The sequence below is a fragment of the Caloenas nicobarica genome, chromosome 5, assembly GCF_036013445.1.
Source record: "Caloenas nicobarica isolate bCalNic1 chromosome 5, bCalNic1.hap1, whole genome shotgun sequence".
Classification (NCBI taxonomy): Eukaryota; Metazoa; Chordata; class Aves; order Columbiformes; family Columbidae; genus Caloenas; species Caloenas nicobarica.
This window is the reverse complement of record NC_088249.1, coordinates 8,950,904-8,965,122: the sequence shown is the minus strand read 5'-3', so window position 1 is coordinate 8,965,122 and position 14,219 is coordinate 8,950,904. Positions and strand designations below refer to the sequence as shown.

At 42.9% G+C, this 14,219-nt stretch overlaps 1 protein-coding gene across 1 annotated transcript in view; it reads left to right on the top strand.

Annotated features, from left to right (window-relative positions):
• The first annotated feature begins 6,728 nt into the window (after nucleotides 1-6,728).
• ADSS1 (adenylosuccinate synthase 1) overlaps nucleotides 6,729-14,219 on the top strand; it is a 30,300-nt gene continuing 22,809 nt past the window's right edge. The window contains exon 1 of the mRNA XM_065635606.1: nucleotides 6,729-7,004. Coding sequence (XP_065491678.1) covers nucleotides 6,819-7,004 — 186 coding nt within the window. The 5' untranslated portion in view covers nucleotides 6,729-6,818. The remainder of the gene's footprint in view (nucleotides 7,005-14,219) is intronic.

Here is a 14,219-nt window from a genome sequence, read left to right as displayed (position 1 = left end):
ACTTTCGGGGACATTTTCTGTGGTCTGTTACGTTCACTGTTCATAAGGTAGGGACCTCGTAGCAAAGCAGAACATGCGATGTGAGACCCTTCTCATAGCTTGACACAAGTTGAAATGTGAAATAAATTGCCTGTGCACACCCACAGTGATTACAGGATTGGGTGGCAGCTGAGCAGCCTTTTAATTGTTGCTGAAGTATTCAACCTGGGCATCTAAACAGATGGACATGTACTTTTGAGAGTTTGAGCCAATATCTTCAGAAAAGACCTACAGCACTGGGACTTAGTTAGTAAAGCTGGTCTAACTCAAAGCAGTTAATGCTGAATCATTTTTGCCTAATCTTTTCTCAAAAAATGCCCAAGGACACAGAAATCCTGCAGCCTGGACAAGCTGCTGTTCTGCTGGGATGGTGCTAAAATGTTGGTGTTGGTCTTTTCTCCCAAGTAGCAAGTGATAGGACAAGAGGAAATGGCCTCAAATTGTGCCGGGGGAGGTTCAGATTGGATATTAGGAAAAAATTCTTCACAGAAAGGGTTGTCAGGCATTGGAACAGGCTGCCCAGGGCAGTGGTGGAGTCGCCATCCCTGGAGGTGTTTAAAAGGCGTTTAGGCGAGGTTCTTAGGGACACGGTTTAGTGCCAGAGTTAGGTTATGGTTGGACTTGATGATCCTGAAGGTCTCTTCCAACTGAAATGATTCTATGATTCTATAAAATGCTGCTGTGCTAAAATGCCATCCTGAGGAGTAGCATTGAAGCAAAGTTGGTCTTATTCACAGCTTCTGTTTCAAGCTTAATAAAGCTTTATATGCCTTCAAGTTTGTCCGTGTTTACCAGATCAGTTGGTTTGGCCTAACAAAAGATGCAAGCTCTTCATTTCATCCTGTTCACCGCAGAGAAGACACAATACTGCTCCATTTCAGTTTGCAGCAGCCTTTTACATATTTGGCGGCTGTTATCCTGTCACCTCTGGTCTTTTTCTTCCTAGACTAAACAACCCCAGCCCTTTCAGTTTTTCATTCTGGAGCTTTCCTAGTTTTTTCATCCTAGGCTTTTCAAAATCTATGTTCATGTACTTGTGGCTCTCTTCCAGATTTTCTTCAACTGGATCTCCTCTTCCTCCCAGCACAGTGCTGGATCTCCAGCTGGGTGGTTCAGCAGGGCTGAGGAGAGTGAAAGGCCATTTTCCTGCATTTTTACAGGTTGTTCTTCCGTCTCAGCATGATGTTTGACTTCTTTTGCAACCATACAACATTTTGACTCCTATTCAGAGAAACATCCTGGTCTCCAGCAGGATTCTTGTTGCTTCAAGCTTCATTCCATCTGCACATTCAACAGTGCACTCTCTCTTGCATACTCCCAAGTCTTTCATGGAAATAGAAAAAAAAATTTGAACCACAAACAGCCCTTATGATTTGATGTGTGCTTTGTCCAAAGAAATCATTCTACTAGTCTCAGAGTACAGTTATTCCTGTGCTTTTGCACTAATTTACTGTTTTTATCAGGCTGTGAACAAACAAGTGTTTGGTAAAAATGTAGTTCTGCAAAGAAACAGTATAGTTTTGGTTAATTTATTCTACAGTAAATCTAAAGTGTAGTGCTTTAATCATGTGGACATATTTTTCTCCTATTAGTTGCCCTGAAGTAAAATGCACTGTGGTTTTTTATCTGTGAAGGCAAATGCTTGAAAGTTTTTCTGCGAAATTGCACAGGTCAAGCATTGTCAGGTGAATTGGTTTTAATGGAAGAGCTCTGAGATACCGAGATACTGATACTGGGTTCATTCCCTTGTCGGTGCCCAGCACCAGGTGACAAGAAGGGGACAGGGATACTGCAAACCTTGCATGTCACATGTCACCCTGCACAACCTCACTGTTAATTCATGTATTACTCAGTTTAACAGCCAAACATTTGCTTTTAACTGAGCAAAACCTACCTCGAAGATTCGATATTTGTTTTTCCATCTTGCACATCAAAATGGATTTAAATCTGTTATTTCAATGGACTTGAGTTTGTTTTCAAATTGGTTTGAGAGGAAGAATTATTCACTTCAAGTCATCAATTGCTTGATATTATTTCTATGCTGAGATATGTTTTGAACTTTTATGAAGAGAAGTGTTCCCCTGGTCAACCATGTTTTTTTGCAAAGTGTTCAGTAATTCTTTCATATGAAAGAAAGATATTCCATATTTCATATGGAAGGTTTGATATTGTTGGAACTGGAAAGAAAATGCAACTGGAGTTTCTGTCCATTTCAGAATGACAGTGGATCTGATTACAGAAATACTTAAGAAAATGTCAAAAAATCTTCATATTTGCTAAATCTGAAATAACATAAAAAGAAAAATCAAGAATGCTTGAGAATACTTTTTGCCTGTTGAGAGCAGAGAAACTGCACCTTTATTTGCACAAAAAAGTGTGGAATTTTCCACCAAGTCAGTCATGAAAGTTATTAACATACAACTGGCTGAGAGCCACAAAGAACAAATAGCTGAAAACACTGTCATCACCTGTTAAAAAGGCTAGATTCTGTCCTTAAGCAGGGGAATTTACACACAGTTGTGCCAGGGTGACTGGCTTTTAAAACAACAGACGAAGCATAACCAAAAGCCAGCCAACCAAACAAAAGAACAGCAATAACATTACTCTGGGAAAAGATTTGAGTTCCTATGCTAATAGGTGTAGAGAATCGTAAAGAGAGGGGAAAAAATGCAAGCAAAAGAATAGCAATGTTAAATGCCATAAAAATTAAAAAAAATATGACTCTGGGATCCTCTCTGACTTCAAAATGTAGCTGTATACAGCTTCTCCTGCAGACGAATGGCACCAAGAATATGTATTTCTTGCAGCAAAGGGTATTTTTATATTCTAGCTGTGTGGCGCTGATCTGCAAGCTGTCAACTTTGCGGCGAATTAGTGTGTGAGTGAGGGAACTGAGTGAAACCACTGCTATATTTTCCTGTCCTTGGTGCTCGTGTTTTCAAGTTGTAAAAACAACTGTAAACATAATGCCCAAAAAATACTTATTCCACAACGAGAAGACACAGATTTCATTGTTTAATGGACAAAATGATTTTGTCTGTTAAATAATAAATTTGGCAAAAAAAAATCTGAAAGATTTGACGGGACAGTAAGGAAAGCTTTAGAGGAAATTTTGAAAGAAAATAAAAGCTGGGAGGGGAATGAAACTGAGATAAAGTACAAAAGGGACAAGCAAAAGTAGAAACAGATCACCCTGATATCACCTTCCTTTGCCAACTATCAAGATAGACCAAATGCAGTAGATGTAGACTTCACTAAGATACTCACTGTGGCACTGAGTATGAGGCGAGTACAATTACAAATGGGGCCAAAATACCAGCTAAAGAGAAGCGTAAGTCATTAACAAGAATTCCTGTTGCACAGCAGGACCAGGCTGGCTGCAAATGGTTGAGGAGATGATAGAGCAGCGCAGAAGTTTTTCAGGTGACATCCATGTGCTGTCAGTGTGTGGCTGGGAATAGAAACACGGCCAGGGATGGCTGTTCCCGTGTCAGGTGGAACAAGTTTGAGCTTGACTGGTCTGGGACGCAAGGCAGCTCTAAACTGGCTGGTACCAGGGCAAGAAGCCCAGAGTTTGGCATAAAGCCTGTCCATGCTTGAAGAGTTGTGGCCAGACATTTGGTGTGTATTAAACCAGGGGAAACAAAAGTCTTAGAAGACTTCACAGTAACCTTCCATCCCTACAAAGGAAACAATGGTCAAAATAAAAGTAAAGGTTAAAATTCTATGATGCAAAATTCTGAAACCTGAGCTGGAGGCTTGTCTTTCAGGCCATGTTAGATTGCACGTGGCATCTGGCTGTGAATATATACGTGAAATGCCAAGTAGCTGTATCGTGCATGTGAAGAGTCAACAGTGGAAAAAGGCAGCAGCATTTCAATGTGTAACATACCAGCAGAAGAGTGGGAGAGGACTTCCGTCAGGTATGTGAAAATTGACAAGTCCAGGAATGTCTTAGATGAGGTATTTCCAGCTGAAAGGAGAAGACATTAATTTCCATGTAGAGGATACCAGGGAACTTGACGTGCACCACCATGTACAATTCTAGCTGCCCATATTTGAGAAACATGAACTGAATTCAGAACAGGTGAAGGGCAGGCAGATGAGAATGACTAGTGAACTGAGAGCCAGTTTTTAGAGAAGAGTAAAAAAATCTTGTCTTTTTCTGCAGAGCAAAACAAAGCCAGAGACTCAGTGTAACTCCTCCTATAAATACAGGCACAGGAAAGGGGGAGGAAGAAGCATTTAAACTAAATGGCAATGTCAGCACAGAACATATGGATATAAATTGGCCAGAAGCCTGGAAATTAGTGGAGGTTTCCAACTAGAACAGCTCCGGAACAGTTATTTAGTAGGAACAGCGAGGTGTGGTACGACTTATCACTGTCTACAACTACCTGAAAGGAGGTTGTAGCATGGAGGGTGTTGGTCTCTTCTCCCAAGTAGCAAGTGATAGGACAAGAGGAAATGGCCTCAAGTTGCACCAGGGGAGGTTTAGATTGGATATTAGGAAAAAATTATTCACAGAAAGCGTTGCCAGCCATCGGAACAGGCTGCCCAGGGAAGTGGTGGAGTCACCATCCCTGGAGGTATTTAAAACACGTGTAGATGAGGTTTTTAGGAACATGGTTTAGTGCCAGTGTTGGGCTAACAGTCAGACTCAATGATCTTGAGGGTCTCTTCCAACCAAAATGATTCTATGATTCTATGACTTACTTCACTGTGGTAGTGGGGGAAACAAGGATGAACACCGGGAGCTCCCTTCCAGTCTTCTGTATTTATCATATCCACTGACCCATGCTAAATACTCAGCTAGAGCATACAGACTGTTAAATCTTTCCTACCTCTTTTTCCTAGAGGAAATATTGCAAATGCTATTAGAGGAAATGTCTGCTTTGTTTGTCACCATGAATGCTTACAAGGTGCTGGAGTCTGGAATATGTTCTATACTATTCCTATACATGCACATATGTAAACCCACACATGTATGTGTATATGTATGGGTAGATGCTTGTGTATATGCACACATGCACACATACAGAGCCCACACAGCACGTTTGAAATGGGCTGTATATGCTGCTATATTTTTATTTCTCCGTAGTTCATCCAAGTATTCCAGTACTTTCTTTCCATCCTTATAGCAGAGTAACAGATTGTGTGAGCACATTTCTGCATTTTCGCCCCTGCATTCACAACATGTTTGTGTGATCTCGCGTATATCATGGCATCTCATCCAAGCCACCATGTAAGAGAAGGAATGTATCACTTGAAAATGCTGAGTTTCTGTTCTTTCGGTGGGAATCACACGCATGCATTGGCTGGTGCAGCTCCTCCTGTCTGAAGCTGCAACCTGGTATTTTCTGCTGGTGCTTTGCTTCTGTGCGTGCACATGTGCACGGACATGTACGTGCATATAAATATATATATACACATCTCATACTAATGCAGCTCCATGGGCCTCAGACTAGTCTGTAAGCTTACACTTTCCAAATTGCTTTTTTAAGGACGTGGTGCCACATGTCTGGAGCTAAAGGATGTGCATTACAGAAGTCAAGCGTAGCGTACAGCTCGTGCACGGGGAGGGGGTTATGGGTGCCAGGCACTGTCTGTTCGCCTGTTGCAGCAGGGAAGCGGGCACATAAATCTCTCCCTGTGACACAGCTCCACATGCCTCGCTTGTTTGCGTTGCAGTGACAGTCCTGTGTTTTTACAGGTCAGTGTGTGAGGGTATGTGTGGGTGTGCATGTGTGCCTCGCCAAAACAGTCTCGGGTGTCTCAGGCCACCAGGACAGGGTATGTATGTGCCTGTCAGCGGGGTCTGTGCCAGGCAAGTAACAACAGTCATATGTATTTTAGGCTAGCGTGTCTGTCAAACGCAAGTGCGCCTGCCCGTAATTCTTGAGCCAGCGGGTGGGTGTTTGTGTCTCATGATCTGTGTGTGCCAGAGCAGCTTGTGCGCCTGCCCTTCTCCCTCTGAGTGCACGTTTGCGTGTGTTAGGCCACTGTGCATGTGCAGCTCTCTGTGTCTGACGCCACCGTCCCACATGCCCCATAGCAATGTCTCTCTTGTGGTGACAGCGGCCCCTGTGTCTCAGGCCAGTGTCTGTCTGTCCGTCAGCGACACGGGCTCGGGTGCCACAGGACTGTGTGTGTGTCTCACAGCGACGAAGCCCCTGTGCGTAACACCAGCTCGTGGGTCTGTCTCATTGTGGCATTGTCACATACACCTCAGCACCGCTCGTGCGTCGCAGTGACAGTCACGCACCTCAGGATGGCACGTATCTCTATGTCCCCGAGACATGGCCCCGTGGGGCTCAGACCACCGCGACAGCCACACGCCTCAGACCCGCGTGTTATGTCTGTGTCACTGAGCCATGTGCCTCAGACCCTTGCATGAGTGTGCCTCGCATGACGCAACCCCGCATGACCCACCCAAACGTCTGTCTGTCTGTCTGTCTGTGCCACAGGCCCGGCTGCCTCAGACGAGCCCCTGTCACACGCGTGCCCCGCAGTGCCACAGCCGCTGTGCCTCGGAGGTCGGTGCGTGCGGAGACTGCGCGTGTGTGCGCGCTGCCGGGCGGACGCGGGGCCGGCGCTGCCGGGCGGGCCGGCGGCGCGGCCGGCGGGGCAGCCGGACCCTCACGTCAGCGCGCCGCGCGGGGCGGGCGGTGGCGGCGCCGTTAAAGGCCGGCGGCGCGGCGCAGGCAGCGGGTGGAGGTTGGGCTCGGCACAGCGAGGCGGCGGCTCCAGCTCTAGCTGTAGCCACCCTCCCACCCACCATGTCGGGCACCCGAGCGTCCAACGACCGCAGCAGCCACCCCGGCGGCGGCGGGGTCAAGCGGGCGCGCAGCGAGCCGGGCGGTAACAAAGTGACGGTGGTGCTGGGGGCGCAGTGGGGGGACGAAGGTAAAGGCAAGGTGGTCGACCTGCTGGCCACCGAGTCGGACGTTGTGTGCCGGTGCCAGGTGGGTGCCGGGCCGGCTCTGCCCGCCGGTCCCCTGCCCTGCGTTTCGTGCTCTCCTCGGCCCCCGCTTTACCCCCCGCTCCCCTCAGCCCGGCGCCCTCCTTCCCTTGCGGGTCCCCTCTTTCTCTCCCGTGCTGCTCTCCCCTTTCTCCCCTCTAGCCCCGTTTCCCTCCGCCTGCCCGCCTTTATCTTCTGCCGTTCCTGCGGGTTTTCTTCCTCCTCTCCCCGCTCCTTATCCCTTCTCCCCGTCCCCTCTCCCGCAGCAAGTGGGGGGACGCGAACGTACCCCGGCGGGCAGCCATGTACCCCCCCCCAAGCCCCCCCTACTCTCCCCGGCTGCTCCTCGAAATGCCAGTCGGAAAGAAAAAGCCCCGAACTATAAATATAAATAGCTGACCCTTCACGATAAGCGACACAAGATCCCGAGGGGGCGGGGGGGACGGGGACGGGGACCGGGACCGTCTGCCTGGGGCGGGGCAGCGCTGCGGGGCCGCTGCCCGCGGGGAACCGGCTGCGCTCCGGCGCTTCCCGGCGCTTCCCGGCGCTTCCCGGCGCTTCCCGGCGCTTCCCGGCGCTGGGTTCTGTTGAGAAGCGAAGCCCCGGGGCCTGGCGTGGGGTCGGCTGCTTGCACGGCTGTACCGCTGCCTGCAAGGCGGCTGCAGGGTCTCCGGGCTTGTTGGTTCGCCGGGAAGAGAAATGTGATGAAGCGGCATGAAGACCGGCTGATAATAAACGTCATGAGTTTTTCTAAGTTTTGTTGCAGGGGATTTTTTTTGGATAGGCGGGTTGTGTTCCCTGCAAAACGCCTGGAAGTTTATTACAATAAATATTTTAAAGTGGGGTGTGAGTAAAATGGAAAAAAAACAAGTTATGTAAAAATACAAGATTTAAACAGTTTGATGAAAACAGGGAACATTTTACATATCTTTGCTTATATGTATTTTTGAATTGAATATAATGCAAGGACTCTTAAAACTCTTTGCCTAGTACAAACCAAATTAGACACAAAAGTGATCCCAAATAATAGCAATAGCTTTTAAAAGAACTGCTTTCAAACATTAATTATGAACATACTAGATGAATACAACTGAGAATCTGTTCAGTTGTCCCTGTAAACTGTGTGCCCACATTAATAAGTAGTCAGCTTAGTTCAGCTCACTTGGTATGTACCATAAAATTTATTCTGCTTTGAAATGCATGATAGCTACTGAAAAGCTACAGATATCCTTGAATCTGAAATGATAAATCCAAGTATGTTTGTGTCATTAAGTATATTGTGTAAATAAATGTTGTCATGAGAGTTAAATATTTAGAAGACAGAGGAAGTATTTTCAATTGGGACATTAAACTCACAGGATCTCAAATCACCTTGGGGGAAGTTTCCATGCACAAGTTAGCTAATGAATATCTATTATTAAGACTATAGTTACTTTTTCATCTTCTCCCTCTCCTTCCCCCACCCCCAATAAGCTGTTGCTAGGAACTTAAACACAGGTCTCATAACTGCTTTGAGAAAACAAGATTTAGCTTTTAGCTGAGGAGGAGCATTTTATATAGGCCACAATCAGTGCTTTCTCATGGGTTTACTGTTACTACTGCAAGAAATCATATTAGTTCTTTTTAGACCAACTTCTGAGGGATGCCCTGAGGCCTTTTCCAAGATGGATTTGCTGTCCATCCGAAGAACTAATTTGCAAAGCATGGCCCCAGGTGCAGGCTCAGAATACCCTTTGAAGGATACAGGACTCTGCGTGCATGAGCGTGTCGGAAGGGTTAGTGTGTTAACAACAGACGAGATGGCTTTGATGGTTTAATATGGTGTCGGGCACATTTAGATCATCTTTCCATAGCCTGAGAGTGGATCTAGAGTCACTCTGGACTCTATTCAGAAAAGTGTTCACAGATACACATACACACTGTGTATATGAGACTACAATAGGATTACTAATATGCTGATTTAATGGTCTTCAGGATTAGAGTTTAGGGGAGAATATGAAACATTTGAAGGAGAAAATATGAATAATGATTTACTTCTGAGTAGCAAAAATTATACAACTTAAGTGAGAAGTGGGGCGTTTTGTTAGTATTTAAGTAGGGGCTTTATGTATCTGGTAACTTTGAGGATGCTTTTTAAAAAAGATGCCATCGTAGTAATTTAATATTTTATAGTTTCAAAGCCAGTCATGCAAGTAGGTAACGGTGTATGATTTCTTTTTTTTTGCCTCTGTTTGAAATGTTGATTTCTCTGAGTGAAAATGCTAGGTCATTAACTTACAGGTGTAATCAGTTTGAGGGGGAATTCATTAACGCTGTGTATTGCCATGAAAAACCCCAGCGTTTGCACCAGAATCTTGCTTGTGTCACATTCCTCCTAGAAACTAAGAAAAACTTTCTCAGTGCAATAGCACTTGAGTATTAGAACAGATTGCTTTAAAAAGAAATGCTGAATGGCTTGCTTCTTAAGAGATTTTAGCCAAAATACCAGAAAAAGCTCCATCAGGATTTTTTTGTTGTTTAGATTGACAAGGTTATTTCCTGATGTCCTGTCCACTCCATTTTCTGAGACATTGATGGAAATGGTGTTCAACAGCTTGTTTTAGTCCTCAGCGACATGGAAGTAGGAAAAGCTAGAAAATGAATGTCTGAAAGGGGGATGTTTATGTCTTTTAAAACAATGTCTCAGCTACATTAATCCTTCATCATGGCAGGATATTCTTTGAACTAATGTTTTAAAAAAGGTGTTGTGGGGGTTTTTTTCCCCACCCTTTTGAATAGGAGTTTAAATCCTGGGCTGAATTGGAGTTTGAAGAGCTTTCTCAAAATAGTAGTTTCCTAATATTTCTGTGAAAGGAAATAATTTTCATTAAATGTTTCTCAAGTATTTTTAGTGTGTTGATTTCATGAGAAACATCTGTGACAACCAGATTGCTACAGAGGAAACGAAGTAATATTTCCTGGGATACTGGAAAGAAAGGCAAGCAGGCAAATAAGTCCTTCACCGGCACAATGGAGGCTTCAAAATATGTTAAATAAAGAAAATTGTGCATTAAAAGCCCAGATTATTTGATATTCCTGAGCTTTCAGGATTTAATTTCACAGGAATTGAAAAATCTCAGTTTGGTGATCGTGTTGTTTCAGTCTTTCTCAGTACTTACAGTCTAAGTCAAAACAAATTAGGTACACACCATAATTCACTTAATTTTTCACATTAGCAACACTGAAATATGTGACATAATTTAAATATGAAATATTAGTTTACTTGAAGTAATTGATTTCGTTTCACCCATATACTTGAAGCATTCTTCTTGAAATGGGATGTTTCAATAAGAGTGAAAGATCTCTGGATAATCTCGTAAATGATGCTTGAGCAAAACTTTTCACTGGCTGCTTTCATTAAAATACCAGATACACAGGCACACATACTCATATAAACAACCAGAAAATCTATTTCTGAATAGATTAATAATAACAGGCAGTTTAGGGCTGTTAAGGAACTGAGTAGGTTTATCTAAGTTTGGGTTATTAATGGAGAACATCAAGAACATTTTTCCTCTAAATTGCTCTTTCAGCAAGCAAAGGCATTCAGAAGCAGAACGATAGAGGCTGATGTATTTCTTATTGTGGCCTCCTGGGGCATAGAACTGTCCCATTATGCTGTGCAACGCTTGATCTCTGGGATGTTTTTACAGAAGGATACAATCAAAGAGTTCCGCTGCAAATGTTTCATTTTGATTGTTTTGGGTTTTTTTTAAGAACCGGGTTTGTGCACTTGTGTAAAGCTTCTAGCTGAGAGAACATCAGACGTAAAGAAGGAAGTTGACTTTTTTCCCCAGCCTCTTACCATGTTGTCATAGAACAAGAGGTCCTAATGTAAGTTTAAGTAATATGGATGCATGTACTGAAGAAGAGAAGTTTGGCATTGTTCAAAATGTGACTTCAGATTGTGATATCTTAGTGGCTGCTCCCAATCCAGCTGTCTGTTTTGCACTTCACCTCACATGTTGTTGTACAGTTGCCTTAAAAACTACGGTTTGTGGTTGTTTTTGCCTACCTGTATTTATGTAGATAATTTTCCACAGATGTGGTTTAGAGCATGACCCAACAGTCAGCTGTCACAGCTGCCGGGGTGATGTGCCTCCAAAGACACCACTTAAACCAGATCTATTCCCGAAGAGTTGTATATACCACTGCTGGAGTAAGTTCACAGTTAACTGAGGACAGCTGGTGGTCACACAGTTCTAGCCGAGACTATGCAAGATACACTTGTAATAATAATTTTTCAGTGAGCGTGTGTACTGTGCAGTTCTGCATGAGTGCAAATGGAAAAGCAAATAGCATGTGTTGGCATAAATGGCAGGAGAAGTATTGTGCATCTTTGCTGATAATGTTTAATTACTGATGAGATATTTGCTCTTTTATAATACAAGTGTGTGCCAAGAATGTCTAGGAATTCCTGTAGTAATGGAGATTAAACAATTCTGCCTTTCCTGGTCAAGTTTTCTTGTGCAAGAAATTGTTTTTCAAAAAAATATCCACAAGCATTGGAGGAAAGTGCCGTTAAACAATTTGATTAAAAGTTTGAAGGAGAGGAAAGAGAAAAGATTTCCAAAAGCTCAGTGTGAAAGATACGGAAAATGTTGCTAGTAAACTAGTAGAGCCCCTGTGATAATAATCATTACCTGCAGTCGGTTTGATCTCAGTTACTGAATAGATTGGTAAAACAGTTGGAGCAGAAATGAGTATCTTTCCTTCACTTCGTACTGAAACCAGTGACAACGATTCAGCAGCAGGGACTAGTCCAAGACAGTTTTTTAAGATTTCTTTCAAGCCTTCATTTGGCACTGCTGTTCTAGTGCTGCCTGTGCCAGTGCTGGATGTGTCAGACCTGTGACACTTCTGGCATCTGGAAGCCTGGAAACAATCTGCCTGATGTTACCAGCATTCCCTTCAAGAGCTGGTGTTGAAGAAACAACACCAAATTGTAAGAATGTGGTTGCAGTAAGAAGAGCTGTTACTAGGTTTCTTTAGCTTCTCCTATTAATGTGCTTTTATTTTTCACTAAGTATGCAGTCACTTTTAAAAATGTTTCCTCTATCCAAGTCAATATGCTTTTAAGTTAGGAACTGCTTTGGTTTTAGAGAGGGATCATCTGATCTTTTGAGACAGATAAAAGTTATTGTTGAAGAAAAGCTGAGGAAGTTGGAAAAGGTGCCAGAAAAACTTGCTGTTAAGGTCTTTAATGGTTGAGTAGTTCACAGTTATTTGGACTGTAGAGATTTAACCAAGTTATACCCCAAGGGTGTTGAGTCTCTAGTTTTCTTGATGTAGTGGATGTTAGCAAATAAGATTTAGAGGGGCTAACCAGCAGGAAAAGCTTAGCAATGGTTTGGGTTTGAGAGACCATTGCAACATGACAGAACAATCTGGGAAGGGGATAAAGGATTTGCCCAACACTTACCATACAAATAACTGTTGTATGTTATTGCCAGTTTCCTTATTTCATTTTTCTAGTGTTTTCATGAATGCAAAGTACATACCATATATATTAGAAATGGTACTTTGAAGAATGCAAAGGAATCTACTGTGGGCAAGTGACTGGAAAATAAAAACCAAATGTGATAGAACTGCAGGAGAACAAATTTTTCTCAGTGGTTTAGGTGCGAGACAGGGCGGTTTCCTTTATTCCCCTGTTGTGCTGCTGACGTGGTCAGGCGAAGCAGCCACACGTTGTTGTGACTGTCCCTATTGATCATGGGCTGCTGGAACTGTTTGCAACAGGGATTAAATTAGGGCAGTTTTATGTGATGATTGCATGAAGTTACAGGGGCTCGTTGGCTACTGTTTTTCTCTGTGTGTGTGGATCATGTTATTCTCATTTCAGTGAGACCTAACCCTGATATTTAGTATAATTTCTCCCTACAGGATAAAGTATCATGTAAAGACTTTAATCTCCTAATGATTTAGTGCTTGACGATTTTCAGTGCAGAGATTGATGACCTTGGAGTCATGAGTGAGCAGTGACTGCAGGACTGTGGGTTTTGATTTCTCTAATGTTTGGGAAGGTTGATAATCCCAGTTGCACGCACATGTACATTCATACAGGCATATTACTTTCTAAGTAATTTTTTTGCAAGATTCCCTGCAGAAAAGCAACTAGCTTTTATTTTGCTGCTTAACACAGGAGAAGATTCTTTAAGTGTGGACACTGGTTTCCTTAGCTACAATAAAGAATTGCACCCTGTCAAAATTGGAACTTTTTGTTGCAATCTTTAACTTGTCGGATATTTTATCAAAATTTTACTGTTCATTTTGCTGATACAATACTTACATGCTACACAGTATCATTTTAGGCTTTAGAACAACTTGGTGACATTGCTATTTTAAACTAGCCTCTCCTCTGGCCATCAGCGAGATCATCTCAGGAGCACCAGGATTATAAATACTGTATGAGAAGGTCAGGTTTAAAGTTTCCAAATCTCCATAAGAAAGCAAGCTTAATTTTCAATCCCCTTTATAAAGCCTGATAAATTTATTATCCTGTACAAGCATCAAAAGAAAGCAACTGAAAATTAAGCTGAAACGACATCTGTTCTGTTTCATTCCTGTCGTAACTCACTAGCTGTTGTTACTTGTTTACAGTTATAAGAAAAGTTATGTTCATATCCTTGGATCATATTACTTCCCACAGGGACATGACTACACCTCTTCAGAAGAGAGGACTGAAGATGAGCAGACATGTCTAGGTTTTTCCATATTTTATTTCCTTTATTTTAGGATTCTGCTAACATTAGTCGGAATGCTTTTGCCACTATAGCATTTTCTATCAATTTACCTTGAATTCGTTATTTTCATCTTCTGCTGGAGTTGTGTGGGGGTTTTTTGCACTGGTCTGTTGTAGCAGATTGTTTTGACATGGTTTGACAAAACTTTAAATTCTGTTTGAGAGAAGATAACTGGAGTTTAAGTGTCTAGTTTGCCTACAGTGATTGCTGTTTAAACCTGAGTTGAATTAGACCTGTCTTTTCCAGTTGCGTTTTTCAGATACTTGAGAAGACCAAGGTATGAATATAATTTAGAGTCACTTTTTCTTTGCAGTAAAGGAAAAATACTACATTATTACTGCAAAATATGATAAAAGCTTCAGGTTTGGATATTTGTACTATAATTATTTTATATATTTCTTTAAAAGGTCAAAAGTTTTGCTCAGTTCTTCTCT